The following is a 21,689-nucleotide window of genomic DNA, read 5'->3' on the forward strand; positions in this document are numbered from 1 at the left end:
TTCTATCATTGTTGAGGTGGGTAGAAGTTTCCTGACTTTCTGCTGCAGTCATATCAGTTAGATAACACAGAGCTACTTCTGCATGCATGGTGGGAAGGAAGACAGGAGACTAGAAAACAAATGGAAGAAAATGCTGCCCATAGTAGTGTTGTTTGGTAATAAGCAGATTTAGGTTTTTGTTCTTGATTTTACTCATCCTTTAAAAATATTTTATCCTTATATACTATTTATGTAACTGTGGCTAGGTATGAGAGCACATAGTATAGTATTAAGCAAGTAGTGCGACAACAGTGGTGGGTGAAGAATAGCTAAACAAAATGAGTGACTTTGGAGGAGAGCATGTAATCAGAGAGAGGCTGTTGTAGGTCCAAGGGGTATTTTAAAATAGGATTTAGTGTTATGTTTGGGAGAAAGAAATAAAGATAATTCAGAAGTGAGATGAACCAAGTTAAATGTCAGGTGCAAGAGGGAGAACAAGAGGCGAGGAGAGCAGGGATAGGAGTGGAGTTGTATGAAGTCCTGCAGGAAAAAAAACATGATTTCATTCAGGTAACTGATTATGCAAGACAGTTCAAATACTAATTCATTCTAAGAACATTATAGTATCACACTAACAGTACAGCAACTGTCCTGGAGGTGGTAGTTCTGTTCTAAACTCCTATTTTCAGTCATTTGAAACTGTCTAAAAACATCTATTTTGGGGTGAAACTTATTTTGGTTGTGGATTATTTTATATGGAAAGTTTGAAGAAAATGTATTACTTTGTTTTACGAGTTATTAGAATATGACAAGATGTCTTCTAGACATCGAGAACTTTAATTGTATGCTTTTTGGTGCACAAATACATACGGTTAAAATATTTTGGTTTAAATCTTCACACTTTGTGTATGGTGGAATGACAGTTGTGTGCTTTGATCCTATTTGAAGGAATTTTGATTTTGCAATTACAAAGTTTTGCACATTTTTCAGATCCGTTGGCCATGGGCAGCACACCACTTTACTTAGTGATTTAAAATGAAGTTCTCCTCAGAAAAGTGACTTTTTGTTAAAGAAAAAAGCCTCTCAGTGTTCTGTGCTTATCTCAGTTATGCTTCATATCTATTTTGCTCAGTTTACAAGTGTAACTCTTCTGCCCGTCAGAGTTGGCAGCAACAAGGGCCAGGTTCAATATCTAGGGGATCCATTCCAATAACACAATGCAAACCGGCTCGAGCCCCCACCCAGTGACCTGGGACAAATATATACCACCCCCGCTGGGCGCCTCCAAGAGGCAATACTTCCCCTCTCGCAAGCACATAGTCTGAGTGTAGCAAAAGTCTTTTAATAACAGAGAGAAACAATGTGGCATTATGTTGGGGAAACACCACCAACAGGATTCATAACACAACCCATGAGCAAAAAAAAAACCCACCCCAAGCAAATTGGGGCATGCCCTTTCCCTTTGGTTCTTGAGTCCAGCAACCCCAAATCACCCAAAGTCCCAAAAGTCCAATGCCCCAAAAGTCTCTGTCCCTGGTCAGGGCAGCCCCAGAGTTTGAAAGTTTATCTGCGGAGCTTTACCTCCCAACCTGGGTGCAAATGGGACGGGGGTAAGAGGCACCTTACATGATCTGAAGCTGACCGCCCCATAGCTCCATAGCTTAGCTTCGCTCCGCCAGCCGCCCCACGAACTCCTTCACTCAGCTGCTCTCTGCTCTGCCAGCCGCCCCACGAACTCCTTCGCTCAGCTGCTCTCCGCTCTGCCAGCCGCCCCACGAACTCCTTCACTCAGCTGCTCTCCGCTCTGCCAGCTGCCCCACGAACTCCTTCACTCAGCTCCATGGCCCACAAGCAGCTCCTGCCATCCACAAACTGCTCCACGTCGAACTGCTTCACCAGCCGGTCCACAAGGCACTCCAGCTGTCCCGCAAACTGCTCCACAATAGATCTTCAGGCTCCCCCACTACTTAACACAACGCTCAGTGATTTCAGCTCTTAGGTGAATTCAGCTTGTAGTAGGGGAGCCCCAGTGCCGGTGCACTGTCAGCCCAAAATGGGTGCTTTATTGGCAACCTGAATTTGTCTAGCTTCAGCTTCCAGCCATTGTCTCTTGTTATACCTTTGTCTGCTTGATAAAACAGCCCTCTATCAGAATTTTCCCCCCTGTATATAGGTACTTTTGAGATTATAATTAAGGCTGTTTTAGTCACAGGTATTTTTAGTAAAAGTCATGGACAGGACACAGGCAGTAAACAAAAATTCACAGCTTGTGACCTTTCCATGACTTTTTACTATATGCCCCCGACTAAAACTTGGGGGGGGGGGGAGGCGGCTCGTGGGTGCGCCTCGGGTGCTCAGACGGGGGGCGCACCCCGGCTCCTGGCAAGCAGCAACCTCCAGCTCCTAGCTCTATGTGCTGTCTCCACTCTGCCCCAAGCCCTGGTTCTGCAGCTCCCATTGGCTGGTAACTGCGGAGGCAGCAGTTGGAGCTAGGAGCTGAGGGAGGGAAGTTCCTGTCACCCTTCCGGGGAGCCCCCCCAGGTAAGCACCGCCCTGCACCCCAATCCCCAGCCCTGAGCCCCCCTCACCCAAACTCTTGCCATGGGGGGGACCCAAGACTGGCCCAGCAGCAGAGGGTGTGACTGGCCCAGGGGCTGCCCGAGCTGCTCAGGAGGCTCCTGGGCCAGCCCCACGGGCCTCTGTAAAAATCACAGAAAGTCACAAAATCCATGACTTCTGTGATCTTCGTGACAAACACAGAGCCTTAATTATAATCAAGTTACCCTCAGTTGTTTTTACAGTCTTTTAAGGTTGGACTGAATACTGTACCACACATTTATAAACTACAGAACTACTTGAGAACAGCCCACTTCTTTTCCTGAGACAGTCATCCTTAATTTTTCCAATTTCTCACTTACTGTTATACAAAAATGTTAACATGTTAAAGCTCAAGGATATAACAAATGTAAACAATACTGTCTTTGTACAAGGGCAGCCTTAGAAAAGAAACTTTTTGGGGTTACAAGAAGTGGCATCTGAAGGAATAATGATTGGATGCTGTAACATTAACATCATAGCCAGATCATGACATCGTTACTTATTGATTTCAATAGGAGTTTTGCCTGAATAAATCTTGAATAAGGATTTCATGATTTTGCCTGTGGTGATTGATGGTGGTGGTTGTGGTTGTTCAGAATTTATATAGCACCATATGTTCACATGGTGCTTTACAAAGAAGTTAAACAAACAAACACATTGGGACTAATGAGGTTTTCCCTCAAAATACTTGGTTTGCAGGGGATTACAGAAGGCCAGATCCATTTATGCAGACTCCTCTTGTAGCTCTGTGGCTTCCTAGTTCCCCCTTAGGTACATGGGCATTAGCGATATGGAGCTGAGTTGCCAGAGCTTCCTTTGCTGGTGTGTGCTCTAAAATTTCAGTGAAAAGGTGGACTCACAGCTGGGAAGGGGCAGAGGGGCAGCAAAAAAATTATTGCAGACGCAAAGCTACATTAGCTTTTGAGCAGGTTAATGACAAGGCTGAGGTGTGGTCATCCTTACCTCCTATTCTTACTCTGTGCATGGATTCCTAGACCCTGTGGAGATTCTCTGCAGGGTCATATGTGGGTGGGGGAACAGGGCAGCGCCACATATAGCATTCTGTCACCTTCTCTGACACAGAAAGGTGACAGTCTGTACATGGAGTCTTCCCATGTTTTTTTACAACACTATATCCCTTGGTATCATTTTCATCTTCCCTTGTGTTCTCAGCTCCCTCTCAAGTTAGTACTTGCAGTAGATTTCATTAACATGCTCTTTATTCATCATCTTTCTGGTCCTTACTGAAGATGTCAAATAAGACTGGTGCTTACGGCAGTTCTCCCAGTGCCTGGTGGACTGCTGCCCCTCAGGTTGTGATATATCACTGTTTATTTTTACCATTTGTTTGCAATTCTTCAGCCAGTTTTCAGTCCACATTAAATTTTTTTATCCCTCAATTTTAATTAATTTTTCAAATAAGATACTCTATCAAAAGCTACGTTTACCATTTTTATTTTCCTCCAGTAGCTTTTGTAAATATATCCCACAAAAAGCTGTCATGTATGTTTGGCATGATTTGTTGTTTATAAGGGAGCTATACACAAGAATAGTTATTAAATAGTACATAAGACCAACGCATCTTTCATGTCTGGATAACTTTACCATCATCACTTTCATGTCTTCCATCACTTGCATAGACTTTATTAAATATTTATCTTAATGTTTTCAAAATATTAAAGAGGAGGAGAGTGTGTCCCTGCTCCAGTGTGTAGTGTGTTTTACCTAAACCATCATGCTAATTTGTTAGTGCACGTGTATAAAAAGTAATGTCCATTAGCCAAAATAAAATAGAATTGGATTCATGCTACTTTTTTGCCTTTACTTTGTTATAAAAGTAATGTTGTTGACTGAATAGTCAGTTTCTTAAGAGTCCATGTGTTTTGGTAAGATTAAAAATAAAGCATTGCTACAGTTATGGTTGAGGGTACACTTCCATTTGAAACCCTTGTTTTAAGGAGTTTTTAACTTTCTAGAAAAATTACCATTAGGAATTAAATGTCTTGTACTTGTTCTTATGCTAATAGTAAAATTTTTGTGATAGTTTATTTAAATTTCATGAGGTTGTTTTCCAACTTTCCTGAGTACTGAAAATAGGCATTGATTAATTTGACAAATTACATATCCTTTTTTTGCAGTGAGCTATTTCAAGCAATGTCATTTTAAGAATTCAGACTTGGCATACGTCTTCCTCAACAAGGAATGTTTGCTATGTGTCTTCTTTTTTTTTTTTTTTTTTAAACAAGCAAGTAGATGGGAAAATAGTCGTGAAGGAGTAGACATCTGTATATTGCAAGACGATAATGTCCTTTTTTTTTTTTTTTTTTGGAAACAAATATGCACTCAATTATCCCTCTGAGACTGTTTTTCTATACATATTCAAAGAACCACATAGGACCAAATTCAACCCTAGTGTAAGCAAACACAATTCTGTTGAAGTCAGTGGAGTCTCAGTAGGATTGAGTTTGCTCCTACTATATGAGTTTTGAGTTACTGTTTAAAGAAATACAGTTAGGTATGATAGTATTTGTAACATTGACTTCAGTGGGAGTTGTATCTGCATATGACAGGGCTGAAATTGGTTCATAGTCTCATCTGTTCATTTTCCAGATAGAGAAATGTCTGGGCTGAATTTTTCACCAAAAAAGGCAGAATTGTAGGGCCAGAACTTCAGCTAGATCATTGATTTTAATTGAGTCTTTTGATTTTCACCAGTGGAGGCTTTGGTCTATGTCAGGGGTGGGTAGCCTACGGCCTACAGGCTACATCCGGCCCATCAGACCTTTTAATCCGGCCCTCGAGCTCCCACTGGGGAGCAGAATCAGGGGCTTGCCCCACTCCGCCTGCCCGGTGCTCCCCAGTCCCTGACTCACAACTCCTTAAGCACCATCTTCCTGCACGCAGAGCCACACTGCGCAGGCATGACCAACACTGCTTACCCAGACTTTAGCCCGCTGTTTCCGGGATTGGAACCCTGCCCCAACATGGCACTGAGCCCAATCCCCGAAGTGCCAGCCTCCTTGCATCAGCCTCCGCCCAAACTAGCCAATAATCAAGCCCAGCAGCATCCCAGGATACCACCCTCCAGACTCTCGAAACTGCCCAGGGACCTCACTTGTCCCAGCTAGCGGACCTGGTACGGCCCCCTTGGTATCCCTGCCGGCAGGGCCCCTAGGAGTCCCCAGTAGTGCCCCTGTAGAGCACTGCCCCCCGCAACTCACCCCATGATTACCCCTGCCCCTACTTCAGTAACATCCCTTATAGAGCCCCCCCCTTTGCATATCTCTGAATTGTTAATTTCCTGAGCATTCATAGCCTACCATGCAATTTCCATACCCAGATATGGCTCTCAGACCAAAAAGTTTGCCCACCCCTGGTCTATAGGAACGTGAGAACTGCCATATTGGGTCAGACTTGGGGGTAGTACGCAAAACAGGACAATTTTGGAGAGTTCCAATCCTATCTTCTCCTCCTGGCTTCTGGCAGTCAGAGGTTTAGCATCACCCCAAACATGGTATTGTATTCCTGACCATCTTGGTTGATAGCCATGGATGGACCTAGCCTCCATGAACTTGTCTAGTTCTTTATTCACCTCAGTTATACTCTGGCCATCACACCATTCTGTGGCAATGAGTTCCACAGGTTAATTGTGCATAGTGTGAATGTTTGCCTTTGGAACCGTTACTTTGAATTTTCCAACTTTGAAAAATAATGTTGCATTAACATAGGTTTTGCCATTTAAACACGCATATGCATGTGTGTATGTATTTGTATAAGTAGGTATATGGTTATTTAAGTAACCATTTAAAAATGGAATAGAGTAGAGCATATTGGACAGATCCTATTTTCTCTCTCCTACAGATTTCCTGTGCCTCAAGTCCAACAGTAATGTCAAGCTCTGGTAGCTGTAGCTCATTATCGCCTATTGGACCCCTTTGTAGGCAAAGATCATTAACAAATGGTGCTTTGTGTTCCGAGTGTAGCACATCAGGTGTTTCTTCACCAAATTCTAGCTACCCAAAAGCACCAGGTTTTGAACGAGAGGATCAGGTATGTAAATACTAGAAATACAAATAAAATCTTGAGATAGATAAAATTAGAGTCTGCAGAAAACCTTTCTTGTATTTCCCTCAACTCTTTAAAATGCATTTTGATTTCTTAACACCCCACCCACCCACCCCCGGCGCTTTGAGATGGCATTTTTGCTAACACATGCTTTAGAACTTAGCAGCTTGTCTTGTAAAAGCATTAAAATGTTTAAAGAGTACAGTTCCAAATGTAAGAGCGGAAATATTTTCCAAACCCATTTTATCTTTAAAACAGACCTAAATATATTCTTCAGATATATTCAGTTTAAGTTGTTTTTGTTTTTTTAATTTATTCTAGATTTTAGAATTTTTGGAATTTTTCCATTTATGAAGTCCTCAGTTGGTTAAAAAGTTAACACGCAAATGTGTTAGATGCAGTTAAAGCACATGTTTTATGTAGATGTTTATCGTTCGCTCAATGTAGTATCTGATTTGTTACACCATTAGATTAATGCACAAGTTGCCTTATAGGCTTTAAAGCATTCAGTTTTGGGTTTTTACTTAATTGAGAACTTCCTACCAACCTATCAAGGACTCACATTTGACTACAAAATATTACTCATTGGAGGCTTGATCCTGCTTCTATTAAAATCAATGGAAAGACACTCATTGACTTCAGCAGAAATTAGATCTGCTCTACTATACATAGGTTTCAGAGTAGCAGCCATGTTAGTCTGTATTCGTAAAAAGAAAAGGAGTACTTGTGGCACCTTAGAGACTAACAAATTTATTTGAGCATAGGCTCCAGTGAGCTGTAGCTCACGAAAGCTTATGCTCAAATAAATTTGTTAGTTTCTAAGGTGCCACAAGTACTCCTTTTCTTTCTACTATACATAGTCATAGAGTTCAAAGCCAGAAGGGATCACCAGATCATCCAGTCTGACCTCCACCAACACCACCGAGATGCTAAACCCAACAATCAAAATTATATCAAACTATTATAGCCCCCAGGAGACTAAATAATTATGTGCCACAGGCAGAGAATAGGAGGGACTGAGGTGCACCAGTGCTTGAGGCTCCCATAATGGTAGGGAAAAGATTGATATATACCTAGATAATTCCGGCAAGTGATCTGTACCCACAGGCTCTAGAGGAAGGCGAAAAACCCCCATAGTCACTGCCAGTTTGACATGAGGGGAAATTCCTTCCCAACCCCACATACAGTGATCAATTATAACCTGAGATGAGAGCAAGAGCTAGCCAGCTAAGCACCTGGGAGAGAGAATGTTTGGTGTTGCCTCAGAGCCCCAGCCCTCCCTGTGTGATGTTCCGTCTTCAACTATAGCCATCCCTGATGCTTCAACTGAAGATTTTTTAAAAAATGTGAGGGGAAGAAGGGGAGCAGAAATCCCTTCCTAACTCTCCAGGTGGTTGGCTGAAACCCTGAAGCATGAGCTTTTTAGGAACATAAGATGTAAACTGGAAGTGAGCCCCAGGGCTGTTGAGTACTGCCTCCTACCAACACATTCTACCATCAAAGTACACATTGTTGCTCAGTGCACAACCTTGACCTAAGTGATTTGCAATGTAAGTATCCAGCAGGCCAACTTATTTAAAACAAATGAAGTTTTACTTAGGAAAAAGATGCTTTGTTTCTTACATGAAACATTGTCAGGAATGGAACAGGTTAACAGTGGAAAAACTCATAACAAAGGAAATGTCATTGTTGATAGAAGGTTATCCAGCTGTAGAGCTGTCATTTATCAAATACACATAAGAAACCCACTCTCCAGCAACGAAACCCATTTGATTATATGTTAAGCTTGTTCAGATATGTGATGTCTACCATGGGTTTCTGCATAGTCTTTGTTACTTTGAAATAACAAACAGGGTTAGCATTCCTTCTCCTTTCCCTCACCACCTCTTGACCTTCAATCCTGGATTAGCTCTGTGATTCACCAAAAAAGCCATTTGCTCAACTTTGTGTTTACTAAACAATGCTCCATCAGTTCTGTTGATTTCTGAGTTTTTTCTGATCACCACCTCATCTCCTACATCAGCCATCTATCTCTATTCTCCATTGCTCTGCTTTGCCTTTCTATCACTTTCAATACATTAGAATTTACAGAATGGGGAACTCTGTCCTGGGAAGCGGTGACCGTGAAAAAGATATGGGGGTATTGATGGATAATCAGCTGAATGTGAGCTCTAAATATGACACTGTGGCCAAAGGAGCTAATGCAATCCTGGGATGCATAAACAGGGGAATCTCGAGTAGGAATAGGGAGGTTATTTTACCTCTGTATTTGGCACTGGTGAGACCACTTCTGGGATATAGTGTCCCATTTTGGTGCTCACAATTCAAGAAGGATGCTATAAATTAGAGAAGATTCAGAGAAAGCCATGAGAATGATAAAGGATTAGAAAACATATTTTACAGTGATAGACTCAGAGTTCAATCTATTTAGCTTAACAAAGAGAAGGTTAAGGGGCAACTTGATTTCAATCTGTAAATATCTACCTAGGGTGCAAATATTTAACAATAGTCTCTTCAGACTAGCAGAGAAAGCTATAACACAATTTAATGACTGGAAGTTGAAGCTATACAAATTCAGACAGGAAGTAATACATTGTTAAATCTGAGAGTAATTAAACTCTGGAACAGTTTACCAAGGATTGTTGTGGATTCTCCATCACTGACCATTTTTAATTCAATATTGGACGTTTTTCTAAAAGTGATGCTCTAGGAATTATTTTGGGGAAATTATGGCCTGTGTTACACAGGAGGTCATACTAGATGACCACATTGGTTCCTTCTGGCCTTGGAATCTACAACTTTGACCTTGCCTGTTCAATTCCTCCCCACTCTTCCACTGACTTGAATCCTTTTGCCCCTCTTCCCCACAGCATTCTATCCTTGTAGCCTCAGCCTGCCCAAGTCTCCAGTTCCTTAACACCTGCTGCTGGCCTGCTTAACTCCTCTGGAAGAAGCCCATGACAACATGGACTTCTATGTGGCTATGGGATTTCTTTGATGTTGTTTTTGCTTCCTGTGGTATTCAGTCAAGCTGGAGGCCAGAAAGCAGGTGGCAGAATCTGTTTGACAGATGAAATTTCACATGCTCTCTCCCAGTGTTAGGAACAGCTAAGGCAGGGACCATATCCAAGACAGCTAGGGCTTAACTCTCTCTATAGGATTGAAATGGCAGAGTTGTGATCAGATTGTTCCAGATAGTAGGACATAGCTGCTGCTGGCCCTGCACTAAGTATTTATATTAATATCCATTCATTAAGCTGATATTTGACTGAGGTTTTTCTTTTTTCCAGGTGAAACAGAAAAGCCTGCCAGCAGACAATTATCAGAAAATAAGTGAACAAGACAATAAGCAGGTATGGTCAGTGAAAGAGCATTATATATATGTCCTTTGTTGTTAATTACTTACCTAGCACCAAACATGTGTCTGGAATTAGTACAGTCTAAAAAGAGCACAATAGATGGAGGACACTGTGGGGAGTGTTGGAAGAGGAGGAGGAAAACTGAAGCAATGTGATCAATAATATGTGTCTGGAAGGTTACACAGGTTTTGGTTTGGTTGTTTTGTCTTTTAAACTGATGGGACTGTGTAATTTTATGAGACTTCTTGGGGAAGTAGGATCTGAGAGCGGGAGACATGGAATGAATGAGAAGTTTGGGCTGAACATAGAAGTTGTTGTGGGATCAAAAGGAGAGAAGGGCAGATAAATAGGGAGAGGCAACTAGGTTATTGAGGACCTTGGAGGTAGTAAGGAGAAAACCCATGATTTGTTTTGGGTTATGATCTAGAGCCAGTGAAGGGATTTTTAGAGGGTTATATGGTCATTGCTTGTGTAAGGAAGAGGATTTTCACAACAGAGTTTTGGATTAATTGAATTTTGGAATGGATAAGTAGTCTTGGCACAAAGACAGGATCTGGACAAGAGCCTTGGTGATAAGGGGGAGAGGGCAGATTTTGGAGTTATTGTGGAGCTAAAACCAGCTGGAATTAGAGATCGTACTACATCTATATGAGAGTTGAAAATTCAGCCAACTTTCACACCTGTGGAACTAGAAGACTGATGGAGTCATTGACAGTCATGGAGATAGGAGAGTGTGGAGGGAGGATTTAGAAGGGAAGAAGAGGTGGTTACTTCTGAGCAATCTGAATTTCTGCTAGCAGTGGGGGCATCCAGGTGAAGATGTGAGACCATATCAAGGGGAGAGCTCAGGTGGAAAAATTGATAAGGGTCTGTGACAGGGTCAGGCCAGATGGCTACAGGAGAGTGATAAAGATAGATATATTAGCCCCAGATTAAGCAGGTCCCTTTTCCCTGAGTAAGCTAATGGGCTGTTCCAGAACAATCAGGAAGTTGCTGGAACCAATTAAGGCTGGCTAGTTAGGACTCCTGGCACCAATTAAGAAGCTCCCAGAATCAATTAGGACAGGCAGACTAATCAGGGCACCTGGTTTTTAAAAAGGACCTCACTTCAGTTAGTGAGGTGTGTGTGAAGAGCTGGGAGCAAGAGATGTGCAAGAAGCTGAGAGTGAGAAGGTGTACTGAAGAGTACAAGTGTTATCAGACATCAGGAGGAAGGTCCTGTGGTGAGGATAAAGAAGGAGTTGGGAGAAGGCCATGGGGAAGTAGCCCAGGGAGTTGTAGCTGTCACACAGTTGTTACAGGAGACACTGTAGACAGCTGCAATCCACAGGGCCCTGGGCTGGAACCCGGAGTAGAGGGAGGGCCTGGGTTCCCCCCATCCCCTTCAACTCTCTATTTGATACAAGAGGAGGTGACCTGGACTGTGGGTCCCACCAGAGGGGAAGGTCCCTGTCCTATTCCCCAACCCACTAGGTGGGTCAGCAGAGACTGCGGGGATTGTTCTCCTTCCTTTCCCCATGCTGGCCAGTGATGAGGTTAGCTGAGTGAACGGCAGGTTTGAGCCACCAGCAAAAGTGGCCAAACTGAGGGCTGTTGTGAATCTCTGAGATGAGCAAATCTGCCAATAAGCGCAGGACCCAGCAAGGTAGAAGAGGAACTTTGTCACAGGGTCCTAAGAACAGAAGAAAATAAGGACAAATGTCTGGAGAACAGCAGCTGAGAGAAGGAGGGGCCACTTAAACATACATTGAAGGAGGGGTCATGAAGTGGTAGAAGATTTAGAAAGGTACGTAGTCTAAAGCCAAAGCAGGAGAAGGGAGTCATTAGTTATGTCAATGGCCATGTAAAGGTCAAGAAGGATGAGAACAGAAAAGAAGCTTTGAGGACTGCACCTGGTTACCTTGGCAAAAGTGTTTAAATGAGGGGGAGAGGGAGCCACATTGTATGGGATCAAGACGAGAGTGGACAGATGTTTAAGCTTTAAGAGAAGACAGTGCACTCAAGGAGATAGGAGAGAAAGAGAAGACGATGAGGTTGGTAGTTGGAGAGGCAGGTGGGGTCAAAGCTGGAGGCTGGAGGGAACAAAGTTTGCTTAATGTAGTTGGGAACGTGCAAGAGAGTGAATGGAAGGATTAGGGAGAGATAAGGAGACAGGATGGGTTGGCAACAAGAAAGGAGATTGAGCTGGAGACTAGAAGAGGGTAACACTTCAAACTCAGACAGAGCTGAAGGGGAAAAGAAAGGCACATGGTAGGAAACTAAGGCAAGACCGTTCTAGTTTTCTCTATGCATTAATGTGTGAGACCTTAAGCAGCAATGGGCGGAATGTGAGGAAGGGGCTGTGAGGAAAGGGTCCAAAGTGGAGAAGTGCCTATGATTGTAAGAGTGAGGACTTCACCAGGGAGGAAGAAGTACATTTTCTTGGCAAAGAATATGTGCTGATTGAGGAGAGGAACAAACCTGCATTGTCTCCAGATTTTCTCCAGAGATATTCAGCAGTGTGGGAATGGAGAAACCAGTTTGGAAGAGTGAGCTAAGGCTGCGGGTCAGAAAGGGGGGCAGAAGACTCAATTGTGGATGAAAGTATATAGTTGTTGGAGACCCTGAATTCAGCTGAGCAGTGTGTTTGAAATATCCTCCTGTGTGTGTGAGGTGGCTTTCAAGTGTGTTTTATAGTCATATTTTCTACACATCTATAGTTTAGAATGCTTGGCAGTTAGGTTAACTCTGATCATGGCTCAATTACAGTTTTCCTCATGAGACATCTTTACATGGTTGGCACTAATTTTAATATTTTATCTTGATTGATGTTTGCAATGTACAATAGCTATAAACACAATTATACAATATGTGATACAGTAGGGCCAGAGGTCAACAGGAGAGTGATTGATGGGAGGTATATAAGCCCCAGGATGATCAGAGCCTTATTCCCTGTGGACTAAGGAGAGGTTACTGCAGGCTAATTAGAGCACCTGGAGCCAATTAAGGCCCTACCCGAGACCTAATAAAAACCCCTGCTTCAGTCAGACAAGAGAGAGGAAGGAGAGCTGACCTGTAGTTTGGAGGCGTAGTGGTGTTGACCAGAGAATCAGAGTACCAGGGGAAGGGAGACCTTGCCCAGGCATGGAAGAGGGACTCCCCCAGTACAGAAGACAGAGAGAAACCCTGCCCCAGGAGTAAGAAGCCTGTGAAGCTGAAGGGGCTGGAACAGGAGTAGGGGACGTATCTGGACCCCAACCTGGGTCCCTTCCCTGCTTCCCATCTCTCCCCCTCCAGGGTACTAGCAGAGCCCAAGAATAGGGGCAGGGGCAACACCCTGACGCACCACACCAAAAAAAAGCACGGGACCCACCACAATAGCATTGGCCATTTGCCACAAATATATATAGAAATAGCAATACTTAGCTCATTCTTAACATTCTTTCCTGTAAATTTTTTAAAAATTATTTAACCTCTTTGTAAATGCAACAGAATGTATGAAATACTATTGCATAAATAAGAATCTGCTGCAAATGAAAAAAATGATCTCATGCCCTCAATCTCTTGGATTTTACTTTTTGATCTGTTTTCTGTTCTGTTCAGGTATTTCCTAGGGTTGGGGAATTGAAGTTATGATTAGGGTTAGCCTTGTAGAGGGGGAAGAAAACAAGGAAATGCACAACTGTAGATGTGTGTCTGCAGGGGACAGTGAGCTCCCCATCTGTGTGTGTCAGAGAAGACAAGGAGAGAAGAAATGAGGAGCCACCCTGCCATGTATGTGTGTGTCTTGGAGTGATGGATGAGTAGCCATGTGCATGTGTACTTAGACGTTACTCCTCGGGGAATTCTGCACATGCACAGAATTTATGTCCCCATAGATTTCTTTGCTTCCCTGCAGAAAAATGACTTTCTGATGGGGAAGCAAAGGGAAGCTGCAAGAGCAGTCATGCACCCTTTCCCAGCAGAATGTTTTGGGTACCCATGGCAGCTGGCAGAGAGTTAAATCACTGTAGGGCAGGGGCGGGACTGGGGAAGACCTGGCTGGTTGCTCCTACTGTGTGCCGGGCTCAGCTGCTAGTCCTGGCTGGGCTGAGGAGGACAGGACTTCCTCTTCCCTTGCACGGCATCCGGGGCTGGGTCAGACCACCCCAGATTTCTCCCCCAGCTGCAGGAAGCTCTGCAAACACAACCCCTCGCCTTTTCCTGCACCCATCGCTTCTCAGTTGCAAGGGGAGGGATCACTACGGGGAGCTGCTCCCCAACCACTGTGCATCCAGACCCCCTCATATCCAGACCCTCCTGCCAAGCCTCACTCCCCCATGCGCCCAGAACCCTCCTGAGGAGCCCCTCTACCCCTGCACCTGGGCCACCCTGATGAGCCACTTGCACCTGGATCCCCACCCCACCGAGCCCCAACCAGCTGCTCCTGGATCACCACCCCACTGAGCTCCACTCCCCCAGCATCTGGATCCCCCACTGAGCCCCTCACACCCAGACCCCCTTGCCGAGCTCTATCATCCCACACGAACCCCCCCGCTGAGCTTTGTCCCCCCCCCCATACCCAGACACCTCCCCCCTCACTGAGCCTCAGCCACCTTTACTGTTGCATCCAAAAAACCCCAAGAAGCCCCTGTGCATCCAGATCCCCTCCGTACCTGGATCCCCCACTGAGCTGCCTGCAGCCAGATGGCCCCACACAGAACCCTCTCAACCCACACCTGGATCCCCCCCCACACTAAGCCCCTCCATACTTGGATCCTGCTAGGCTGAGCCTGCTTGCCCACACCTGGTGCACCTGGCATGGAGAGGCAAGGCACTGGGGTGTTTCTGGGGCAGGCCCGGTCCTTGTGCTGTGTCAGGGCTGGGTGCAGCCTCACTGCTGAGTCCATGTCCCAGGGGGAGCTGCAGAGTGATCTCCCACCTCAGTGCAGCCAGTGGCCTGTGCTCCCTAATGCCATGCTGGTTCCTCCACATTTATTTGACAAATAAAAGTTGCAGAATTTTGCAGAATTTTGAAATACTGTGTGCAAAAATTTTACTTTTTTGGCACAGAATTTTTAATTTTTGGCGCAGAATGCTCTCAGGAGTAATGTGTGTGTGTACCAGGGTGGGGTAGGAGGAGAGTGAGGAATCCCCTATCTTCATGTGTGTTTGTGATTGGGGGAAACCTGCAAGGGTCCCCAGCTTCAGAGTGTGGTAGAGGGGCCGAGGAGGCAACCATATGTCTTGGAACTCTTAATTCTCCTTCGAGTGATTGCACATGTGCATTCCACTGTAGGGGTGTGCGTACACCCAGCACAGTTACTGGACATTTTTCCCTCAGTGGTACCCATTGGGATGTCTCAGGCACCTTCAGTTGCTGCAGTATCATGGTGACAGTATAAAGGGCCCAGCTGACCCCATGTCTCCTCAGTTCTTTCTTACCACCTGTGAATGTTGCTGGAACTGTTCTCTTATGGCAAGCTTTCTCAGTGGTCTTTCGTTTTTTTTATATTGTTTTTGGTTAGTAGTTGTACATCGTTAATTAGTTCTAGTCAGTTACTATAGTTTGTATATCTTTGTTAGCGGAGTTTCTTGTGTACCCCATGCTTCGGTCATCAGGCTTCAAGCCCTGTGCCTCCTGCAACAAAACTATGCCCTTCAGCGATGCGCAGTCTAGCTGCCTGAAGTGCTTGGGCGTGGCTCACATCCAGGGCTGCTGCCAGATGTGCAGGGACGTCAGAACCCTTACAAAGTGGGATTGGGAGGCCAGGTTGAAGTGTCTGCTTATGGAGGCAGCACTGAGACCTTCCTCCAAGCTGAGCACCTTGGCTGCAAGCACCTTGGTGTCAGTGAGGAGTGCTCCACTTGCTGTGCAGGAGTCTGGCACCATTTGCCATGCCCCTTGCTGAGGAAGAGGCACAAGAAGCAGCCAGCTGAGAGGGGATATTTCCCGACACCAAAGAAGGCCAGGCATGGGGAGCAGAGCAGAGTGCAACCCAACCCAACCCAGGCCACTCCTCTGCTTTGATATTGCAGCAGTCAGCACCATTGATTCTGGCCCTTATACAGGTACTGTTGAGTTCAGTACTGAATGGACTATCAGCGCCTGAGGGACAGCATGGTACCAGCGTTTGCATGTCATCAGCACACAGGAGTTGGTGGTATCAGTGTCAATGTGCAGGAGGAAGCATTTGGCCCCCAGTTACTGTTTGGAACTGGGCACAGTGGTATTGTTTAAGGGGAAACCGACCATGCTGGCCCCAATGCAGGGTTCCTCGTTCTCCAGCACCAGTGGGAACCGCACCTCCTTGGTCACCAGACAGGTGACTTCAAGGAAGCACTGCAGACCTCAGCAGTTCTCCTGGTACTCTGGCCCTGCCAGCCCATCAAGACCCACAGAGGAAAAGAAGCAGGGGCTTTTGGCATAGACCATCCCCATCTACATATGTCTGCCTCACGCAGACACCCAGAAGGTTCCAAGCAGACCTTTTGATGGGATGCACAAGGATGTTGTACTAGTTCCCATGTTTCTGGATTCAGTTTCCCTTTTATTTGTGGATCACCTGTCCCACTTCATCAGTGTGTGGTCCGTATCACCCCAGAACGTTGCGCGCTGAACACAGTGGAAGTTAGATATACCCTTCAGTTCATTTCTATCCCTCCTTCCATTAATTTCTATCCCTCCTTCACACCCTGTCTCCCCGTCCCTCTTCAGAGACCCCTCTGGCAAGCAATTTCTAGCCCAGGAGGTTCAATCTTTCCTTCGGGTGGGATCCATGGAAGAGGTTCCACAGAATGTAAGGGGGAAGGGGTTATACTCCCGTTATTTCCTAAACCTGAAAGCCAAGGGTGGGCTCAGACCTATTCTAGACCTGCGCCAGCTCAACAACTACCTCAAGAAATTAAAATTCTGCAAGTCATAGAATCATAGAATATCAGGGTTGGAAGGGACCCCAGAAGGTCATCTAGTCCAACCCCCTGCTCAAAGCAGGACCAATTCCCAGTTAAATCATCCCAGCCAGGGCTTTGTCAAGCCTGACCTTAAAAACCTCTAAGGAAGGAGATTCTACCACCTCCCTAGGTAACGCATTCCAGTGTTTCACCACCCTCTTAGTGAAAAAGTTTTTCCTAATATCCAATCTAAACCTCCCCCACTGCAACTTGAGACCATTACTCCTCGTTCTGTCATCTGCTACCATTGAGAACAGTCTAGAGCCATCCTCTTTGGAACCCCCTTTCAGGTAGTTGAAAGCAGCTATCAAATCCCCCCTCATTCTTCTCTTCTGCAGGCTAAACAATCCCAGCTCCCTCAGCCTCTCCTCATAAGTCATGTGTTCCAGTCCCCTAATCATTTTTGTTGCCCTTCGCTGGACTCTCTCCAATTTATCCACATCCTTCTTGAAGTGTGGGGCCCAAAACTGGACACAGTACTCCAGATGAGGCCTCACCAATGTCGAATAGAGGGGAACGATCACGTCCCTCGATCTGCTCGCTATGCCCCTACTTATACATCCCAAAATGCCATTGGCCTTCTTGGCAACAAGGGCACACTGCTGACTCATATCCAGCTTCTCGTCCACTGTCACCCCTAGGTCCTTTTCTGCAGAACTGCTGCCTAGCCATTCGGTCCCTAGTCTGTAGCTGTGCATTGGGTTCTTCCATCCTAAGTGCAGGACCCTGCACTTATCCTTATTGAACCTCATCAGATTCCTTTTGGCCCAATCTTCCAATTGGTCTAGGTCCTTCTGTATCCTATCCCTCCCCTCCAGCGTATCTACCACTCCTCCCAGTTTAGTATCATCCGCAAATTTGCTGAGAGTGCAATCCACACCATCCTCCAGATCATTTATGAAGATATTGAATAAAACCGGCCCCAGGACCGACCGTTGGGGCACTCCACTTGATACCGGCTGCCAACTAGACATGGAGCCATTGATCACTACCCGTTGAGCCCGACAATTTAGCCAGCTTTCTACCCACCTTATAGTGCATTCATCCAGCCCATAATTCCTTAACTTGCTGACAAGAATACTATGGGAGACCGTGTCAAAAGCTTTGCTAAAGTCAAGAAACAATACATCCACTGCTTTCCCTTCATCCACAGAACCAGTAATCTCATCATAAAAGGCGATTAGATTAGTCAGGCATGACCTTCCCTTGGTGAATCCATGCTGGCTGTTCCTGATCACTTTCCTCTCATGCAAGTGCTTCAGGATTGATTCTTTGAGGACCTGCTCCATGATTTTTCCAGGGACTGAGGTGAGGCTGACTGGCCTGTAGTTCCCAGGATCTTCCTTCTTCCCTTTTTTAAAGATTGGCACTACATTAGCCTTTTTCCAGTCATCCGGGACTTCCCCGGTTCGCCACGAGTTTTCAAAGATAATGGCCAGTGGCTCTGCAATCACAGCCGCCAATTCCTTCAGCACTCTCGGATGCAACTCGTCCGGCCCCATGGACTTGTGCACGTCCAGCTTTTCTAAATAGTCCCTAACCGCCTCTATCTCCACAGAGGGCTGGCCATCTCTTCCGCATTTTGTGATGCCCAGCGCAGCAGTCTGGGAGCTGACCTTGTTAGTGAAAACAGAGGCAAAAAAAGCATTGAGTACATTAGCTTTTTCCACATCCTCTGTCACTAGGTTGCCTCCCTCATTCAGTAAGGGGCCCACACTTTCCTTGGCTTTCTTCTTGTTGCCAACATACCTGAAGAAACCCTTCTTGTTACTCTTGACATCTCTGGCTAGCTGCAGCTCCAGGTGCGATTTGGCCCTCCTGATATCATTCCTACATGCCCGAGCAATATTTTTATACTCTTCCCTGGTCATATGTCCAACCTTCCACTTCTTGTAAGCTTCTTTTTTATGTTTAAGATCCGCTAGGATTTCACCATTAAGCCAAGTTGGTCGCCTGCCATATTTACTATTCTTTCGACTCATCGGGATGGTTTGTCCCTGTAACCTCAACAGGGATTCCTTGAAATACAGCCAGCTCTCCTGGACTCCTTTCCCCTTCAAGTTAGTCCCCCAGGGGATCCTGGCCATCCGTTCCCTGAGGGAGTCGAAGTCTGCTTTCCTGAAGTCCAGGGTCCGTATCCTGCTGCTTACCTTTGTTCCCTGCGTCAGGATCCTGAACTCAACCAACTCATGGTCACTGCCTCCCAGATTCCCATCCACTTTTGCTTCCCCCACTAATTCTACCCGGTTTGTGAGCAGCAGGTCAAGAAAAGCACCCCCCCTAGTTGGCTCCTCTAGCACTTGCGCCAGGAAATTGTCCCCTACGCTTTCCAAAAACTTCCTGGATTGTCTATGCACCGCTGTATTGCTCTCCCAGCAGATATCAGGAAAATTAAAGTCACCCATGAGAATCAGGGCATGCGATCTAGTAGCTTCCGTGAGCTGCCGGAAGAAAGCCTCATCCACCTCATCCCCCTGGTCCGGTGGTCTATAGCAGACTCCCACCACTACATCACTCTTGTTGCACACACTTCTAAACTTAATCCAGAGACACTCAGGTTTTTCTGCAGTTTCGTACCGGAGCTCTGAGCAGTCATACTGCTCCCTTACATACAGTGCTACTCCCCCACCTTTTCTGCCCTGCCTGTCCTTCCTGAACAGTTTATAACCATCCATGACAGTACTCCAGTCATATGAGTTATCCCACCAAGTCTCTGTTATTCCGATCACGTCATAGTTCCTTGACATCACCATCACTTGAAGTCTCCTAGGCTTCCGTTATTTTTGCCCTGTATCCCAGGAACTGGGATGCCACCCTCGATTTAGGAGACGCCTACTTTCATATATCGATCTGCCAAGGCCACAAAAGGTTTCTCAGGTTCGTTGTGAACCACACGCACTACCAATTTGCAGTACTCCCATTCGGCTTGGCAACTTTGCAGGTGTTTACAAAACCATGGCGGTAGTGACTGCCTTCTCGAGGAGACTGGGGGTACAAGTCTACCTGTTTCTGGACAACTGGCTAGTCACAAGTCAGTCCAGGGCTCGGGTGAAGTCCAGCATCCACATCATCCAGTCAACATTCAAGGTCCTAGGCCTGCTAATACGTGTACAGAGATCTACCCTCACTCTGGACAAAGGATAGAGTTTATTGGAGTGGTACTGGACTCTGCAGGCCAGAGTAGGGTAACCAGATGTCCTGTTTTTATAGGGACAGTCCCATTTTTTGGGACTTTTTCTTATATAGGCTCCTATTACCCCTCACCCACATCCCTTTTTTTCACAGTTGCTAGCTGGTCACCCTAGGTCAGAGCCTTCCTCCCAGAAGGTCAGTTTCAAACAATCATGCCCCTGATAGTACACCTCAAGGACCTCCCAACCCGATTACAACAGCCTGAAATGGTCAGAGACTTTTGGGTCATATGGCCTCATGTATGTACATAGTGCAGCACACAAGACTGCATCTCAGACCCCTCGAGGCACGTCTGGCCTTGATGTACTCACCAAACTGCCACCGTCTGGTCTTGGTTCTTACAGTAGCTTCCCTGGTCCACACCTCCCTCAACTGGTGGCTAGATTCGCTTACTATTTGTGCGAGTGTCCCCTTTTCATGGTCCCAACCATCAATATCCCTGGCTCAGATGCATCAGCACTAGGCTGGGGAGCTCACCCGGGACCCTCAGAATTCAAGGTCTTTGATCTCCAGAAGAGCTCTTACTACACAGCAATTTCAGAGAGCTCAGGGCAGTTCACCTGGCCTGTCAGGTGTTCCTGCTTCCCATTACAGGCAAGAGCATGTTGGTTCTTACGGACAACACTGCAGACATATTCTATCTCAACAGGCAGAGAGGGGCTCGCTCTTCCCACCCTCTAAGAGGCAATTCAGCTGTGGGACTTCTGCATAGCCCACTCAGTCCACCTCAAGGCTTCTCACCTTGGGGGGGTACAGAATGAGCTAGCAGATAACCTCAGAAGGTCTTTCTTCTGTCATCCCAAGTGATCCCTTTGCCTGGAAATCGTGAGGAATATGTTTTCCAGCAGTGGGGTCTCTCCAGATAGACCTGTTTGCAACCTGGTACAACAGGAAGTCTCACTAGTTCTCCTCCCTGCAAGGTCCCAGCCTGGAATTGCTCATGGACGCCTTCCTACTCCAATGGATAGGTCACATGTACTACTCTTTCCTTCCTATCCTGCTTGTGTACAAGGTTCTACTAAAGATCAAACAGAACTGGGCTTGTGTCATTCTAATGTCCCTCTACATCGGAAATGGCCGGAAAGAAGGAACTGAGGGGATGTGGGGCTGGCTGTACGCTTTATACTGGCGCTATGAGCATGCAGCAACAGAGGGCACCGAGCTGCCCTGACAGGTACCACTGAGGGAAGAATTTCCAGCAGCTGTGCTCAGGGCATGCACATACCTACAGTGGAATGGACATGTGCAACATATCTCGAAGAACCATAGTTACAGAAAGGTTAGTAACATTTTTCTCTCGACAAGAACACAGTTAATTGCCTCTCTTGTGCCCATGAACTTCTGTGTCACCTCTCTCCATTGAGAGTTACTGGGCAGATGCCCTAAGAATTCTAGTCAGGCTGCTCTTTTCATTTCTGTTCTGTGTTTATTTTATTGCCATTTTACTACGGTCTGATGTGTAGCTCCAGTATGAAGATATCATTCTTTTTCAGTTGATTTTAAATGCATGAGGAGTGCAGAAAGCAGAAAAGCTGTGAGCAAGTGGTTAAAGAGGAAAGTAATATGTAGGGGTAGATTGTAGCC

At 45.7% G+C, this 21,689-nt stretch overlaps 1 protein-coding gene across 8 annotated transcripts in view; it reads left to right on the forward strand.

The window, feature by feature from the left end:
• UNKL (unk like zinc finger) overlaps positions 1-21,689 on the forward strand; it is a 164,465-nt gene that overhangs the window by 86,517 nt on the left and 56,259 nt on the right. For 6 of the 8 annotated variants that reach the window (XM_073361545.2, XM_073361548.2, XM_073361543.2 and 3 more), the window contains 2 exons: positions 6,439-6,627; positions 9,933-9,995. In XM_073361545.2, coding sequence (XP_073217646.1) covers positions 6,439-6,627; positions 9,933-9,995 — 252 coding nt within the window. The remainder of the gene's footprint in view (positions 1-6,438; positions 6,628-9,932; positions 9,996-21,689) is intronic. The other 2 variants (XM_073361547.2, XM_073361550.2) reach the window with 1 other exon arrangement.

Source organism: Lepidochelys kempii, chromosome 10, assembly GCF_965140285.1.
Source record: "Lepidochelys kempii isolate rLepKem1 chromosome 10, rLepKem1.hap1, whole genome shotgun sequence".
Classification (NCBI taxonomy): Eukaryota; Metazoa; Chordata; order Testudines; family Cheloniidae; genus Lepidochelys; species Lepidochelys kempii.